We start from the raw sequence: 18,798 nt of genomic DNA, 5'->3' as shown, positions 1-18,798 counted from the left end.
ATATCAGATTGCATTTTGAAATTGGAACGAAAAGAGTTAAACGCAATCTGCACGGGCCATAGAAAAAAAGAAATTGGAAAAAAATAATACATTAGTGCAAATAAAAATAGGTACATATTGGTCCACTCAGAATATGACGTGTGATGCAACATTACTTTTGTCTTTTGTTAAGGAACTTCTCTATTCTGAGTGAGTCTGCAAGTAGCTATGTAGTAAGTAAGTATCTAATGGAAGGTGACACAAAGCCCAAATGCTGCAGCCCATCTGTTTTGGGAAAACTGTTGTTACGTCTCACAGTTTGTTTTGACTTTCAGCAGTCTTTATCTCTATTGTTTCGGCGTTAGAGACGTGAAACGTAATTGTTCAGTTCTCTGGCACACAGCCCAGAAGGGCGGAGTAATGGAGGTGCGCACGCGACTTACTCCGCCACAAAATGCAATTGGCCATTGAGTGCCAGCTCCTTTTTATTTTACCCTTTTTTCAATTAAATGTCATGGCGGCTTAAGGGATAGACAAAGTTCAGGGAGTATGCGCTACTTGTTCCTATATTACAGAAAAATACTTTACAGCTACAATTAGGGTAAAAAATGGCGGCAATTTATACTTGTATGTTGACATTAGAGAACATACATATTCGGCTTGTTTACCTTGTTGAGCGGCAATTATGGAAAATTGTTTAACATTGTTTCTTTTTTTTACATGACATTATACAAAGAAAAACTACAGTTCAATAAAGTGGCCATTTCATGGTAGTTAGTACATTCCATCATCAATATATTTTTGTTATTTAATTATTGCTAAATCGTTCGCCGATAAACATTGAATACTATTCAGGCTTGCATTTCAGCGGTTAGCTTCAAAACTGAATTTCCCGCCAATAATTTATACAACAAACAATTTCGCAACAATCACAACAGAAATAGCCGTTAGAACCAACCATATTGAGTTTCGGCCGCCTCAAAATTCGGTTATAATTTCGTATGCCAGCGGTGCGTATTACAAACAGACGGCGAGCAAACAATCTGTGGTGCACAGACGCCAACAAAATGGACCCGCGTCTGTGCTTTGACCCGCTCCAATCAACTATTCGACGAGTTTAGTTTATTAGTGTGTAGCCCAACCTTAAACTTGGACATATCGCTAAAGATACAAAAAGTCGGAAAATGGAAAATACTAATCAACCAAGCTAAATAAAAATAAAAGTATAGGTCTTTTTTCACGTGTCAACAAAACCGTCTCTATCTCAGAATGATCTGGAAACAAAATAATGTGTGAGTAGCTACACCAAGATTTTGAAAAAGGTTCGTCGTTTTAAGACAGTTTCCAATAAAAAACAGACTTGAAAACGACAACCAGATACTTATTATTTAATTTCAGCACCAGGAAAACTCGTTCGCTTAACTATTCTATTTTTAATAGAAACAATGTATTATTAGGAAAATTACGATTTTTCATGAGAAAACTAGAAAAACAATGTTGGCTTTGAAAGTCACCAATACTCAACAGAGTTTGCTAACAAGCAAAGTACCTAAGTCAGATGTTGTTTTGAGAAAGATGCTAAGTCCTTCTTTTGCCAAGTCGCGGTTTCCTTTCGAAAATGCTAGCACAAATCACTCAGGTAAGGCCTCAAAATTCTGTAATAATTTCTAATTTCAGTAAGCGCAGTGGACCAACAGGGGGGACAAACAAGCCAGTTTGTGGGCAGTTGAGTGCTCTACACACAGTTTTCAAAGATGAACGACCATTTTGGAAACCTGACTGAAAACTGGCAGCTTGGTCTACAGAGAAGTATGGTCTCCTGATTAGGTACATTAACACATCATCATTTTCAGCTACTGGCAGGACTTTGGTGGAGAAAGGGACCTCTGCTGAATGAAATTTTATCCCTTAGCCCTTCAAGTACTCGCGAATCGAGACAAAATAGTTACTCGTATCAATTGAGACCGCGGCCTCATGCGACCACTTAGGGTTTGAATAATTAACTTCAACACTTAAATTTTGTAGCATTGTTTTAACTGATGGGAGATTTCTACTCGTATGTATGAAAGTTAAACTTAGAATGTGAGGTCATACTACCATAATTTAAGTATCAAATCAATTCATAAAAATGATGTGTAATCAGAAATTAATCTATGTGGTATCAAAGAAGTAATCCGAACAATATTTAATTTTTAAAAAGGTTATATTTGAAACTAGCCAGTGCCCGCGGCTCCCTCGCGAGGATTCCGGTTCGTCAAAGATTATCGCGCATCTCTTGGGAACTGTGTATATTCCTAGGTAGTTAATAGCTTTCTTTACTGAAAGAATTTGCAAAATCTGCAGCCTTACCCTTATTCATAATAATGCAAACAGCTTATTAAACCTATTTTAACTATTGCACTGTTTTATCTCGTTCCTACTTGGCGCTGTTATCATTTGATAGAAAGTGACAAAAAGGGTGTTGGCCTGTATACACAGTTGAAAATACAATATCGAGTTAAAGTCAAATCCTTGGCGTCAACTGAAAATTTTCGACTGTATTGTGTATTGTTTATTGTGCGCCTTGACATTAGTTCAAAAATTAATCTACAATTGCTGAATGGCTAAGGCTATTGTTTTATAGTGATATTTTTTATAATGTTTTGCAGACGTACCGATTTATAAAAACAGGGTAGGTACCATACATAGTCAGTATGTATGTTTCTAAGAAGTGATTGGACTTAGATTAAATAACTCGATTTAGAGTCTCGTCCACTTTTTTTGCTGCAGTTACTTAATATTTTTGGCGCGTTTATTAACTAAGACTCCAATTCTTTTTTTGCGCTGATTCGTTTATTCGGAACAAATTTCGTACTTTCTGATGTGGTCGTTTGATGCGATGTTCTTTTATTTTGGGCCCAAAATTTGACGTTTACGACGTCGATCAATCATATATCCTGGCGCCAAATTATTGTTATAAAGGGCATAGGTGGGTAGGTTGTTGACTTTAAACAGCCACTCTGCCTGCACTATTATAGCATAGTAATTTTCATTAGTGTGTAAGTTAACTGCTTATTAAAAGTAGGAAGATGGTCAGAGGGTTGGGCGGTTTTGATCTGGACATCTTGGGGTCGAGTCTTCTGTGGGATAAAGAATGTAGAGTCGACACACAATTTTCGTCAAGTAACGCACTTTTGTGAATATTAGCATACGTTAATAATTCACTTGTACCGAGTTAAAAATCATACACGATGTAACTAAAATAATAATTTCGAGATCACAATTAATTTTGGTTCGATCTAGTTATTGTTTGATGTCTTAAATGATTGAGCTGTACAGCAGTGAACTACTTAAGTAAGTAATCATAAAGAAAGTAAGTAGCTATAATACTTTACTTATATTATATTATACTTATTTAATATTAACATAGCACATTTTGTTGGCAACATCATGACAAAGTAGGTAGTGCCTATGTGTTTGATTTTTCATTCTCTATATAAAAGCCTTCACATCCACTCCCTTATTTTAGAAAAGTTAGTTTTTGAATATTGTTGTCATTTGTTGAATTTGAATAAAAAGACCTGAGGGGAATATTTTGTGTATTAACTTGCCCTGAGCTGGGTCAAGCCCCTCCCAAACCAAATTTTCTTTTGCAATCAAGTCTCAAAAGAATATATTCGTTTTGTCACAATAAAAACAAAATAGGTGAAAAGTGTTCGAATTGATGGGCAGATCCATTGAATAACATAACAACGATCACGGCAAATCGTTTACGGGCATAATAATCATTAAAATGTATTTCCATCTTATTCGGCCCCTAAACCAGACCTGTCCGATTATGATCTCTATATTTTTAGGGGTCCGTTGACACGACTGAGGCATCGTAATGATTATAATACATTCTTCATGTCAGACATCTACTTAATTCCAAAAACAGTAAAAGAGACAGATTCTGAGAATACTAAGTTATAAATCAAACTGCTTAGGAGTGTGTCTATTTCCGTCAAAGGAACTAATTAAAAAGTGACTTAATAAGTCTTCAATTAATTAACTTCTGAAATAAAAGTATCTTAAAGTAAAAGACTGATATAGACTAGGTACGAACTTCATGCTAGGTTGTAGGTAGCTCTACATTTTTCTTGACAATTTATTTGGTATAAAATATCATTCTGGTTGCAACTATATTTGTAAACTAATCTTTATGAATAGCATACTCTGAATGTAATTCTTACGTTAAAGAAGTTATTAAGTCATGCCATTTATCTTAATAACAATATGGGGTCTATCTATGGGGGTTATCCTGAATGAGCTGGTCAATTTCTTCCAAAATCCAGTATGTCTTTCAATTGCTAATTCTATTTCAGTCTGATACACCTACATTTCAGGAGATTCATAGCTGGCTATGATCAGTGCTTGATTTGATAGTCAATGTTAGTTTCAGTTTTAATTGCAGCATTTTATAAGCTCTTTAGTACGTTTTCCAGGATATTGTCTAAAAATAAAAAAATAAAAGTTATCTAAATCTCGTAAGTTGAAAAATTTTCAGTAGTTGTTTAAACGCGCCTAAAAGATAATTCAGAATTGAGAAATGAAAATCTCCATAGCCCTTCATTGTTGATGATTAAAGCCACTTAGCCATTTTAGAACCAACTTTAAAAAATAGCTTTATGATTACTATAGTATGTGCCAATGAAAGAGGCACTTTGCAAAAACAATTCTAAGAAAATTCTCCAATGAGGAAATTCACCAGAAAACCCCCACAAATTCAAAGCTACCGAACCATCCAGCCTTTATTATACTGATGTATTCTACGGAATCCGGCTAATATGATTCGTCTCTCTTATTTAAAATACATCATCATCTTTTTATACAGAGAATCATATTCGAATATGGGGAATGAAAATAAAGTAAGAAACTGTTCGGTAACGTGTAATTTTGGTAAATAGCTATTCGATACGTATCAAATCGTTTTGGGAACGAACAAACTTATATTTCTCAAAATTGTATACCGAATTCAGTATTGCGTTTTGTTTATTGTAATTAATTCAAATTTTCTCAGCTTATGAAATAATAATATAAAAACAACAGCGTTAGGTCTGAGTTACTGCATTTTTAATACGTTTTACAGAAACACTCGTTCAGAAGCTTGAGTCTTTGATAAAAAATGTAGATGTATTTTAGATTTGTAGTACTTGTACTTTATGATGATTAGATTTAGAAGATGGTGCATTGTTTTTTTCTAAATATAAGAGTCTTAGGAATCTCTGGCAAAAAAATGTTGTTAAAGACGATTTACAGCTACAAAAACAGCCTAACCCCCCAAGACCGGGTGCCCAAATATTCAGCGTCGACGTAGGTATTCCATCGAAAAACTTTTTCATTGCATTCTAAACTACAAACGCACACACATGCACTAATTACTGAGTGCATGCACGTAGTAAAAAGTGCACACACGTGAGCCTGCCGCGTGGGGGCACCAGGCCCCTCCCCCGGCGACGCCTGCTCATTTTAAATTGTAATTACAATTTATTATTGTCTCTGTGCCGCCTTCGACGCGGACGCCATTTTATCGATCAGTTTCATATTAGACTAGTTGCCCCCTGCTACTTTGTCTGGATATGGAGCTGTTTTACCTGTACAGACAGAGATTGCAGGATTCTAGGAAGGGCATATCGATATCCTTTAAAAGTTTCAGCATTGATTTGTTGACACATTTAAAAAAAAAACAAGATTAAAAAATAAGTACTACAAAAATCCTTTTTTAATTCCTGTTTCAAGGGACAATTTTCAATTGAGAAGTTTAAAAGTTATATTTGACGAAGGATCAGGGATTGCAGTCTGAAAATCCTTCTAGTTTCATAATTAGGCATATAATTCAGAAAAATGATACCTACTACCATTTTATTACAGGTTGTTTTGAATAATTGTATTAATTAATAAATTATTTTATTGAATATAACATGCTACCGATGTTATAGGATTGTTCTGGAGATCGAAAGACCTCTGAAGTCTTAAATCATGTTGATGATAGTGATTGTACTTGTCCACATCCGTAGATGTAAACACGGCTTAATTTCATACTGAATGTGTCTAATGTGTCTATGCCTTATTTTTATGGTTAATGTTGGCAACACTAAAAAATTATATCTCTCTTCCTCATCACACTCTCACCAACTCGTACTGGTTTTTGTAAATATTGTGTTTTTATAAATAAAAGTCAAGATTAAAGTACAAAATCTTGTTATTTGTATGTTCCACGAACAGTACTCATGTCGTATAATAAAAAGCTGCATTTTTATTGAAATTTATAAAAAAAAATTGCTATGCATAGTCATCTAAATAATTGTTTGTGTATTCATATTTAAATTAAGTACAAAATGTTTCAATTATGAACTACCAGATTGTAATATTGGCACAAGATTATAAAATAAAAAGCTGCGAAACCGGTTCGAACTGGAAACAAGTACCTGTCGTCACGCGATGTCTCTTGTGAGATAATCGGTTATTGCAAAAAACCGCATATTTTCCATGGTTATTGTCTAGGTTCGCATAAGGTTGTTGATCTTTATTTACATTGTTATTAAAAGCTACAATATCTATTAACCGTTCTAAACATAATCTATTTACAGGGCTCGTAGGCTGCGCACGCGCATGCATGAGAAAACTACCTACTGAAAATTTTACTAATACTGAACAATTAATAGGACTTTCAATTGGACTGACGTACACATTGCTACAAGTATTAAACAATCTGTAAACGTTCAGAATCTTTGGAAATCTTAAGCTGAGTTGCACCACCCTATTTTAACCGTAACCGTAACAATAACAATAACTGGTACAAAAATATGGAATTTGACAGATTGTTGACGTTTGTCAAAGTTAAAGGAAGATGGTGCAACTTAGCCTTAATATAATAACCTAATTATTCTACCAGACCCACAAGCAGGTGTCGTTCATGCTAGGTCGGCAGGTCGACTAAGTAGCTAGAGGATCGAAGGGAGATGTGAAATGGTTGGTTGGGCTAGTTCACAATGTACGAGTAATATTACAAAGATAAATAATATCAGGATTTACTGAACCATTCTTGCAGGCACTATCAGAAAGGTATACCTATTTAAAAATAATAGAGCCTGATTGTTAAAAAATACTTATTCACTTCAGCTGATTTCAGGAACTATCCATAGCGACATCTGAACATTCCCTGAAACCTTTTATCAGATTCTACAACATAAACCCCGAATGAGTGCAAGGAAGGACTTTGAACAAACCATTAAGGTTTCAACGAAAAGTGGAATAAGTATTTTGAATTCAAATGCAATGCAAATTGCTCTGACAACCCCTGAAAGAAGGGTTAAGATGTTTTCGTTGCTGAGTAACCATTGTGGCCCGCGATTGTCTCGCAATGAATAAAGATTTCGGCAACGTTCGCAAGGTGTTAAAGGGGAAATTTTAATTAGTCGCCTTTTGGTTGATAACTACTTTTAAAATGGTCTTGTTTATATTACCACAGAATAGAAAGGTCTTCTTCTATTGGGGTTGGTTTCAGACTCTATGAGCTGCCATGGGAAAATGACAAAGCTTAATCATTAATTAATAAATCAATCGGACTAATTTATTTGAAGCACAGTATTGTAGACTACCAAATGATGTACAGAAACATGAATAGAATCCCGTATGAGCATCATATCGTTTTGAAACGATATGCTCAAACTGAACGGTACAGACTAAACATAGATCAAATCTTTAATTAATTCTTCAGCACTACAGGACTTTTTTGATTCCTAATTTATAAGCAGTGAAAATGAGAAATTAGATAATTTTTAAAATTGCGAAATAGTCACAAATAAGATTTGAATTAATCGTGGGTACTGTTTTTATAAAAAAATCTTACTAAGCCAAAGATAAAAGAGTGTGCTAGTTGAAGCTACATTTTATCATAACAATGTATTAATGTGCCCGCATCCTGCGCTTGTACCGCGTGAACCATTCTCAGGCGCAGCAATAAAATAAAGGGAGCCGTACACGGATCGTAAGACAATAAACACGGTCATACATCACGCGACAACACAGCTCAAAGTTATTTAATTATCATGCGGAAAAACTAATCCAACGGCCGCGTCGCAGCGAAAATTACGCCCGCGCTGGCAGGTGCGTGCGTTGCGTACGAGTCTACAGGGGGCTTTATTTTGAACGTGTTTTGTGAAAATCTTGTTTATATTAACGTCGTTTTTCATACATATAATTTATTAATTTCATTAGTTGATTAAAATTTAGTTTTTTCAGTATATTGAAATTCAATGTTACGTTCATAAAAGTTTTATTGTTATGATTTTAAACATTGTTAAGATAAAAAATTAATGGGTACTTTTGCTTATTTTATGCTTAACACACGGATTGGATGACCTGTCCGTAATGCTACTGTTCCGTAGAACACTTTTACGGTTTTAGCGATTATTTATTACAATTATGACAGCTCAGTACAATAGTGAAAAATGCAAGAGTGAAAAACAAAAGAAGTCCTATTATAATTAAAACGAGAACGCCGCACAGATTGGCGTAAAGAGGTTGAACGCCGCAACAGCAACAAATAATAACGTAATAACTAAGCATAACGAAAATTAATTATCATGGCAGAAATGTCTACTGAAATAATTCACTTTTTTAAAACTATAAAATAAATTAAAATTGCAATATAAATACACGTACGACAGTGTCTGCTCGTTTAAATTCGTATTCTCGTGAGTTGCATACTTGCTTCTAGCGGCTAATGAAAAACGAAAACTAATAAAGGCAAATTTAATACCTAAAGCATCAACCTGTAGCTCATGCCATACTTCAATAGAGACTACGGGAGGCACGGGCTGTCTCTTGGCGCGATATTTATGCGCGCAATATTAACTCCGACTACTATACAATGTATAATATGTTCGAACGAGAGCATAAATTAATATGTTCAACAATACTTACTGCTTAGATCGCGGTAGATCTTTGTGTCACCGGCGGCGTTTAGGACGCTGAGTGAGGGATTGATGTTGATAAACTTTTAAATGTTTTCTTCCCACAAATACAAAAATAAACATAATGGACGTCAAGAAAATTAATTGAATTAGGGTCTGGAAGTCAGAAGTCTAAACGTAGACCTTCCTACTTGAATGAGGAACAGGCCACCATAATAAGAAATTAAATTAGCTTAGGTTTAGTTTGTGATAAAAAACCAATTAGGTAAGTATTATGTCTGGATGTAAATATTTCTAAGAAGTCTGACTAATTAGTCAGCCTCAAATACCTTGAAAAAATTTCCGACTTTCTTCAAGCGCAAAATTTAGAGCTAGTTTTAATAGAAATAAGTATTAAGCTTTCTGTAAAAGAAAATATACAATTTTTCTGATCTGTAGTGCTGAGAAAGTAAGAATTGCAAGTCTCTTATTCTACATTTAATTCACGAACCAATTAATATAATTATATCTGAACTGGAAGCTATCTGACTTGAGCTGGGGACAGCTTACCCCAATTACTTTCACAGTAGGACCAAAACAAGGATGTATGTATAGTGAATTTTCAAGGGGTCCGAAATCTAGAATGCGATGAAAAAAAACTCATTTTCAGGAATGAGACAAATGGAAGCATGTCGTCAAAGGGGACGTTAAAGAATAAGCAATGCTTCCTAAATCTGAGAGAAGCGGATACGTATGTGCTCATCATCAGTGCGATTGAGTGTTGTTAAATGTTAAGGTTTTGGTTTGATACTGCCCAAAATTAGGGAATGCTTAAGTAGAAATATCAGAAAAAAATATTCTCCCAATACAATACTCTTGTTCGCCGAAAAAATAGTACTTATTGCGGTCTAAAGAGCTTTCAACACTTCTTGTAACCACAGGACCTCGTTTAAAAGTTACTTGCCCAATTTGTTGCACAATTTTTTGAGTAAGTGAAGATTCAAAAAACATTTTATGTTACGGTTCAGTTGTTTTTTAAACAAGTTGAAAGAACGATATAAAGGGTTTATCCTCATCGTTTATTGCATCTAACGCCATGCAAGGTTTTCCGTTTTGCTGTAAGTAGGTTGCTTATTCGTAATGTAACCATTTCAACATCAATCTATAACGAATTAAGTAACTTAACATAATTAAATAACAAGACACAGTTACTTAAAATGTTTTGATGATGACTCACTCAGCGTTTGCTGTTATAAATGAAAGAATTTTCTTTGTTTTAGATAAATTCAGGATAACTTACCTCAGGCAGAATGTGAGTCGGCAACTGCAGCTGGGTTCGGCATTTAAATTAAGACTTAGCATAACAAAATGTCTTCGATCGTATGACTGGAATGTCAGTCCTTTTTAAACTGGCGAGATAACTAATTGGGATAATTTTTTACCTACTTAGAAATAATGTTCCGACCAACCAGAAGGGAAACCATTACAGCGCTTTTAGCTTTCTCCCTGAAAATTGAGCTTTTGACTTCCGTCGTAGCAACCGTAGCAAAATATTGACAGTTATTAATTTCGCTTCCGGTCAAACTGACATCAGAGTCAAACCAACCAAAGATTCTATCGGGACAGCCTTCAGCGAGGGTCATCACGACAGTGGTCGCAATCAGGGGCATCATGCACCGGTGCGCCGCCCGCCCCACGGGCAAATATAAAAATCATTCATATGGACAAAATAAAATTGCATCCCCAACCCGGTCGAAAATCTATTAGCAATAAATATGAAGTTTTCCGATTTCACAGGATTTAAAACGGCGATCGGGAGCGATATAAAATCGGGGAGTTCTTATGACTTTTCTGCTTTATGGAAGTGTAGTTTTATTGTCAGTTAGATTAAGGCGGCCGTCGTCACGTATCGTGAGTTGTGATTGCTGGAGTTGGGTACAAAAAAGCAAGATCGATCTCGAGTCGATTTTTTAACGAATAAATTTAAGGAGGTACTTGTGACGTCTGATACGACGACAGGTGTTGTTAACGAATATCAATTTGTAAAGCAGTAAAAATAGATTTTTGTGTACCACCTTGTGAATTGACTTATTAATTTATTGTTAACTTATGCTAGATGTACTTACATAGTTAACATTGTTTGTTATTTTTAGGGTTCCGTACCCCAAAGGAAAAAACGGAACCCTTATAATAAAAATACTTTTTATAATGTTTGTACGGAACCCTATGCGCGAGTGCGACTCGCAGTGAGAGTTTTAGTTCCGTTATCAACTATGAGATGGCGTTGCTGTACTGAGCTCTAACGGCTGGTAGGCAGTAGTTTTTAATAGAGCCAGTAATTTGAAATGAAGAATGTTCACTAATTTTGTTTTTTAGCTTTCTGTATTCTCTGTTAAAAATAAAAAATACACGTGAAAGAATTATTTCGATACGTCAATTAGTTTCCAAGATATTGAATTTTAAAAGTGCGGGCGGCGGCCGGCCCGCCATTTTATGCGCGTGACGTCATATTACAACGACTGGCTCATATTTGTATGGGTGGAATCTTGCAAACTGAATTAAGACCCACTTCCAGGCAACCGATTAAGCTGAAATTTCGCAAACACATGTGATTTGGATGACCATGCAATATTATGATGACATGGGGCTGATCTGATGATGGAGCTGGAAGGTGGCCATAGGAACTCTATAATAAAACGACTTAAATGCATCGAGTTTGGGCTCGTTCGTATCGTATTGATGAGTATTTTAATCCTATATAGTAATCGGGGTCTAATGATGGAGCTGGAAGGTAATTCGCAATAAAACGACACAATCGCATCAAGTTTGGGTTTGGTTCAATTTTAATTTCTGTGATGGGTCTGGGTGTTAATATGTATAATAAGTTTGTATTTACAAAAAAAAAAAATTTAAGTATGTTTATATCCGTTTTCTAGTGAGCGGACGCTGTGAATGTACGTCACACGGGGTCACGTGACCGTCGGCGGGACTCAATATTTAAGCGAACTTTGAATGCCTATAAAATCATAACTACTGGGTATTTTTGAATGAAATAAAAACTAATGTATTTGTAAATGTAAAAGCTTAACTGTAACATAGGTTTCAAGTGATTTTGCATACCTAGTAACATTCTCAATTGGAACTTCAACTGTTTTTTATACGATTGTTATGTAGCCAGTATTTCCTTTTGTTTGTATTGCGTTGAAGTGACATTATTTAACTGGCTCAAAGAAAAAGCGACTCGTCTTAGGCTGAGTTGCACCATCTTACTTTAACTTTAACAAACGTCAAAAATCTGTCAAACTCCATACAAAACACACCGGTTATTGTCATTGTTACGGTTAAAATGAGGTGGTGCAACTCAGCCATAGATTTCAGTAGGTAACTCGATAATCTTTTCATTTAGTATGGAAGTTCCTAAATTATCGGTAGGTAATGATATCATTATAAAATATTTTTTGGAATATAAATAATTGTGTGTATTCATGAGTATTCCTGTAATACGGTATCTTTTCCATTTTTGTTTGTTTAACATTTTACTTTGAATACTCTTATCAACGTCTAAGTAGTATCTATGTAAGTATTATAACGTAATCTTATTCTTTCTTATTCTTTCTTATTCTTATTCTTAATGTGTTTAATCGACTAGATTTTGAATTCAGGTATGTGGGTCAAACAACAAAACACGAACTGATAATTTTCACTTTTAATCTTGATATTTTCATCTACGATACAAGGCACACACACAATTTTAAGTAAATTAATAATAATTCTAATAGAAATAATAAATAATAATACTCGCTTTCAAGATTGCATACCTACTATAACCAAGGTGTAAAATTATAGGTACAACGAGAAGCCTCAGCTTATTGACGAAATAAAACTACCACTACGACAACACTGCAGCTTGAAATCGATCGTTATACTTTACATTTTATTCATAAAACAGTATTGTCACAATCAGGTTTTTGTGGGAAATCAAAATAACCGATACAAAAGTACCACATTCACGCTCTTTACACATTCACACGTCAGCTAAACATTTATAGTAACAACTAAGTAAGTTTTATTACGACGCATTATCCCATACAGATAATATGAAATTATTTGCATCAAGCGCTCTCTCCATCGGCGCTTTTCGACTATTCGAGACCCAATTGCTTAGTTTGTAAAAACCGCCGATCCATTTGTGCCACAGTACAGCGAAAAGAAAGGTGAACGTTCTTTCATGCAGAATTATTTGTACTGTGATATAACGCTCTCACATCAATCGTAATGTAATAGCCAAGCGCCAATATCACGCTCAATACAATCTCTAGATTTTAAATTAACTATTTTAGACATTCAAAGTCGTCCCGAAAACTAAGCATCAATATAAATAACACTATTTTATACTTTATTATGTATAACGTTACACTACGCTCTTAACATTACGAAACTACCAATATACACCGACTCTGCGTGGATATGAGACACAGCGTTTATATATTTATACAGCATCTACGTCATGACCATTAAAGAAAATACTTAAGTGACATTGTACGCAAAAACCGTTATCTCAGTCAATAAAGGATTGTAAAAATGTACCTTTTAAAATCACTAACTTAACTATCGTACACTTTATGGTTTAAGAGATACACTAGTTCAGTTAAATCTAATCATTGCACTAAAATTGAATAAATTACACGACAGTAAGGTTCATCGTAATTACTATTGAACGTAATTTTATACAATACTATTAACAATGAAACGCGTACCTACAAATAATTTGCAGTTTTACTGACGATATGGTCCTTCATACTTTTAAACAAAACGTGTCATAGGAACTTAACACTTATCATTGTAGAAAAACGCTGAGACTAGTAAAGTAGTTAAATTAACCAATCGAAATTCCTTTTAACTTTGGAAAAATCCTCGAAAATGCAGTCTTACATCAATTCCCACCATTATTCATTCAAATCAGCAAATTGAAGCTTATGATATGTATGTAGGTACAAATTATGAATCAAGTAAAAGAAATGCTAATGAATTATTTTAAAAATTTACAAAAAGTGAATACTTAATACATAAATATGGCATTTAATGATAAGTTTAAAGGTACTTTAATAAAGGATTAAAATATTGACGTATAAATTACATGAATCGTCGATAAAACCGTATTAGCTTACGTCTATGAATTTAAAGAAATATTTACAAATTTCACTATGGAAGAAGAGTCCATAAGACTTCGCCTTAACGCCACGAAATCTACGTTCTTACTCCAAATAACAATATTTACAAATTAATCTCAATCAAAAGAAGTGTCTACTTCATCGAGATCTGTATCGCGAAAATCCTTAAGACTACCTGATGAACGTTATCAATTTTGCGTGGGAATCGAGTTTCCCGATGATGTCAATTGTCTTTGGGATCACTTTTCCCTGAACTCGGGTTTGACACTGATGATTGGTTTTCTCTCGTCGGCGTCTTTGTCGTGTTCTTTGTCGGGGTACTCGGGGGCCCCGGGGTGTGGTAGCTAAGTGGCCGAGCTGAAGAGCACGGAGTTCTTGTAGTACCCGGCGCGGTCCGAGAGCGGGCTCTTGACGTCGCGCTCCATCGCCTGCTGCCGCGACTTACGCTCCATCTCCAACTCCTGCGCCAGGGATTCTGTTGACAAGAGACGTAAAAGTTCCATTAATTGATTCTATTTTATCATTAAGTACATCGGAAACCAGGTTACACAATCTTGTTGCAAATAGCACCTTTTACAATTACATACCATGCCACTTTGTTGTGTTATTGTTTGTACTTTCTTATTTAGATGTAAGCTTTTGTGTCTCGAATATTTCAAACTCTTAGGCTGGGTTGCACCATTTTACTTTAACTTTAACAAACGTCAAAAATCTGACAATCCATACAAAAAGCACCGGTTATTGTTAAAGTTACGGTTAAAGTAATTTGGTGCAACTCAGCCTTAAATTGTCAGACTTTGACAATTAGATACTCCCAAAGAGCAGATTGTTTAATTTTAGAAAGACATCAACAACACTTTTCCTTCTTAATATTAATATGCAAAATTGCATTCCAAACTATACGCGAACCATCTTTTGTTGAGTAATTGCTCAACATAATTGAGTTGTACATTTTCATCGTCAGTACGAGTGTCGCGCCCCGGAAAATGTCATTAATTTTCGGAAAGGGCAACACATCAAACGGACTTCACATCCGTATGACACTTTCTAATTTAATACTCGATATTCCCTTTGGCAGACGTACTCTACCATTCGCAATATACTCGTGCGTTTATTAAATTGCGTCTAAAAGGGTCGCTTGGCTGCTGGCGTTATTGTCGAAAAGGATAATTAGCGAGTGTAATCAAAATAATATTTTTATTATTACACCTACGGTAACTTATTAGTTTTACGGGAACACAACATTGGCACTGATACAAATAAAGACAAAATAAGGATACGAAAACACGTTTCCAGCAAAGCGATCCTCTAATAAGATTTTAGGAAAATTGACAAAGTTCGTGAAGGGGCAAGAGTAGGTGAGGTAAGGCAATTGTCTCCCAAAACGTCGACGTTTTACGAAATATGCTTATTCAATTTCATGCAACGTTTGCCGCCTCCTGCAATTTACGAGATATAAAAGGTATAAACGGAATCGCGTTTTTTGCTTACTTTGATGGAACATTTTCTCAACGGGGAATTCAATTTCTCATCCCGACATTCGTTTGCAATTTATGCTTTGAGTGTCCAGATTTACAGCGCTAATTTTTTTTCATCTCGAAGATATTGTTTGAATTTATTGTTTAAACCAAACCGATAACTAAAGGATGGCCCAATACTGTGCCTTTTTAACTTGTAATAGACGCGATTTTGCAATAAAATTGTATTAGTCTAATACACATACTGTCGAGTATACTAATACAGTTTTTATTTTTTAATGAGATGAAAAAACTTATTCAAATAAACAATGGCAGAAAGCTATTACGCTCTAAAAACATTTATAATATTAAAAACTCAATTATAATCGGATTGTTTCAGTGGAAACCCGCTGCAGGGCATCACACTCGCAAGTGTCGCCATCGAGGGTTGTCCCGAAACAGAAACCTATTATCCCGGGCGAGATTATACGCCTAGGGCGTTACAATTAAATATTATACACTTAAAAGCTTCGGCCTTTGCCGTTTCACTTCGCTGCCACCCCTAAATGTCCCATTAGGTCTGTTTGAATACGTAATATTTTTGCATTTGGCTCTTCCAAAACAGAATTGCCGGTTACTTTGAAAGCAGTAATCCACTTTTGTTCTTTCAAATAACTATAATGATATACTGCTTAACTCAGTAAACGACATCTTTCGACATCGCGACTTATTTTCGACTAGTTTTTAAACAATTTATTGCATAAAATATGTTAAGTGGCTCCGATTCACCTAACGAGAGTTTCAGCTGACTGGTTTACATCATACAACAATAAAATTAACTTTCACGGATCATAGTTACAGCACAAAAACATTCACAAGAACTATTCCCATTTCGTTTTGACCGAATAGTCATCGAATGACAAAAACAGACATTAAAATGTGAACGTGAAACGATTTGTTTAAAAAGAAACAAACGTAAATCAAATCCAGTATCTACAATGAGACGTTTTTTGTATTTATTGATGATTACAGCACGAAATAACTCGGTCTACAACAGTTTCACTTGACAAAACTGTTCATCTTGAGCGAGCAAAAAGTATGTTCAATTTGTCACTGCTTACTCACTCTGTGTCGACAGAATGCAATTTTTGCATTATTCAGTTTCTTTAAATAGAGTGACAAAAAAGCAATCATTAAAAAACAATATCATCAGAAGAAAAACTTAAAGTATAGTTTCATGTCACCCTGATGAACGGTCTTTAAGTTTTTATCAGAATCTTATAATTTTTTGACATCTGATATCTTTGAGCAAATAATAGAAAATGTGCTGACTGCTCATTATTTTTAACGATTTTCAACGCAATCGACACCTCGGTTGTTAACTCGAAATTAATTACTGCTGTAAAAAATGTACAGAAAAACTCGGATGATTAATTCTTCGACTGGGAATTTGAGAAGGTTGTCGACAAAGGGTTGGTTACAAACGAGAAACGAGTCTATGTGGAGGGACCGAGTACCTGGTAAGGGGATATAAGGTCCTTCAGCCGGGCACAATGGACGGACTGCGCGGCACCGGCCCGAGAGGTGCTACTGTTTTGACTCAATTGGACCGCGACGAATCATACAGATTGGATTGATTTTCTATTAAGCTCATTCTTTTTACTATTTTCAAAAGATTCAATTCCTTCGTGACCGCGACAGAGTTTGGTAACTCGCTTGAGTTTATTTCTAGGCTTAAACAATGAGCACACCACCAACAAAAACCAAATTGATTATTTAACTCACTTGTGACGCAAACAAAGTTCAGGAAAAGCATAATGCTGTATTACTTTAGCATAAACAAAAAGTTAATATCGTCAAAGGTTTCGAGCGCACCTGTGCGGTACAATTTTATTTCCATTCATTTTACAAGCTCACCTAAAAAGTAGCTTGCTGAAGTTTCCTCTTTATTAATTTTTCAATTTTATATTACTTATGTAACATCGGGTTTATCCATCTTACAGTAGCGGTTTTATAAATTGTAACTTGGAGTATGAGGTACATCTGTTACAAGAAGATTGAATTTAACTTCAGGTGTTTATTTAAGTTTCCTTAGTAACTCCAGGAAATATTGAAACGGTGTATTCATTTTGAATAGACACTTTTCATTGTAAGTAATTAAGTCCTTTACTTTCTTTGACCCAGCCCTGTTTCGTTGGAAATACGCAGAAAAAGTTTTCTAATTTACGAATAATAAAAATATGTTTTTTTTTCTTTCACCGACGGCACCGAGGAAAGTTGATGAAAGGCTCCAAGTTTTAATTTTTGTTTTTCTGTTATCAACCTTTTTATGCTTACAACCCTCTTGTGTTTCTGTTCTACCTCATCTGCCAATTTTGTCTTACTTTTTGGCATAAGTACACGTGATTTTTTCATTATGAGAGGTTTTGTAGCTGAAAATAAGCCAAAAGGTAAAAAATAACACTTCGAAGATGGTTTGGTTTGACGCATTTAAAAACTTTAAAGATTTGGGTCAAGTAATTATTATAATAGGTACTACAATTATATTTATGTCATTCATCATTTTGAGTGAATATTAATATCTCTAAAATCACGTATCGATCGTCTTTTGTCAATTTATTTTGTTTTGTGTCAGTAAAGTTGAAGAACTAACAAGAACCGTAGGACCGTTATAAAACAAACAGATAATTTAAAATCCGTGTTCAGTTTGTGGCGCAGTCGGTCACGGATATATTCGAAATAAAACTCGAATGCATTTCCCATCTTCAAGCGTTCGTAGTTGCGTGCTCGCGTGCGTTTAGATACTTGGGGTAAGGTAACACTTAAATTACTTGCAATTTCTACTTGAAAAGCAGTTCGCCGGTAAAAGCCACTCGTCGGCAAAATGCAGGAAATGATTAAATCGGTATCAATGTTTTTGCCTTTTCAACCCTTTTGTTGATTGAGATTTAAAATTCGCTCTACTAAAGTGCATGACGAAAATTTTTGCATGACGAATCTTATTAGGGCGCAATTATGTTAAAATAAATCTTGATCGTGATAAGATATCGATCGTCTGTTATTATTTTTTGATCATTTTTCGTGAGCATTACATACATAAATCTCTCTTTCAATACATTTTTTTTGTTTACATTCTGTGTTCAGCGTTTGTAATTCAGAATCGCAAGATGCTCTACTTACGTCTAGCATTTTGAAAAGCGTTATTTAGCTATACCCACATAGCATGGATAAGACAAACAAGATAGTTATAAAGCAGATTGGCAGCTTTCATATCCA

At 34.9% G+C, this 18,798-nt stretch overlaps 2 protein-coding genes across 5 annotated transcripts in view; both read right to left on the bottom strand.

Moving 5' to 3' along the window:
- LOC135072622 (transmembrane protein 62-like) overlaps positions 1 to 18,798 on the bottom strand; it is a 229,583-nt gene that overhangs the window by 190,596 nt on the left and 20,189 nt on the right. The gene's annotated exons all lie outside the window — the stretch shown is intronic.
- The window catches only part of LOC135072618 (dachshund homolog 2), a 160,341-nt gene continuing 154,128 nt past the window's right edge, over positions 12,586 to 18,798 (bottom strand). For all 4 annotated transcript variants that reach the window (XM_063966615.1, XM_063966616.1, XM_063966617.1 and 1 more), the window contains one exon: positions 12,586 to 14,540. In XM_063966615.1, the coding sequence (XP_063822685.1) occupies positions 14,410 to 14,540 (131 nt within the window). In that variant the 3' untranslated portion in view covers positions 12,586 to 14,409. The remainder of the gene's footprint in view (positions 14,541 to 18,798) is intronic.

This window comes from Ostrinia nubilalis, chromosome 6 (assembly GCF_963855985.1).
Source record: "Ostrinia nubilalis chromosome 6, ilOstNubi1.1, whole genome shotgun sequence".
Lineage (NCBI taxonomy): Eukaryota > Metazoa > Arthropoda > Insecta > Lepidoptera > Crambidae > Ostrinia > Ostrinia nubilalis.
The sequence above is the reverse complement of the archived record's forward strand: the minus strand, read 5'-3'. Positions and strand labels throughout refer to the sequence as shown.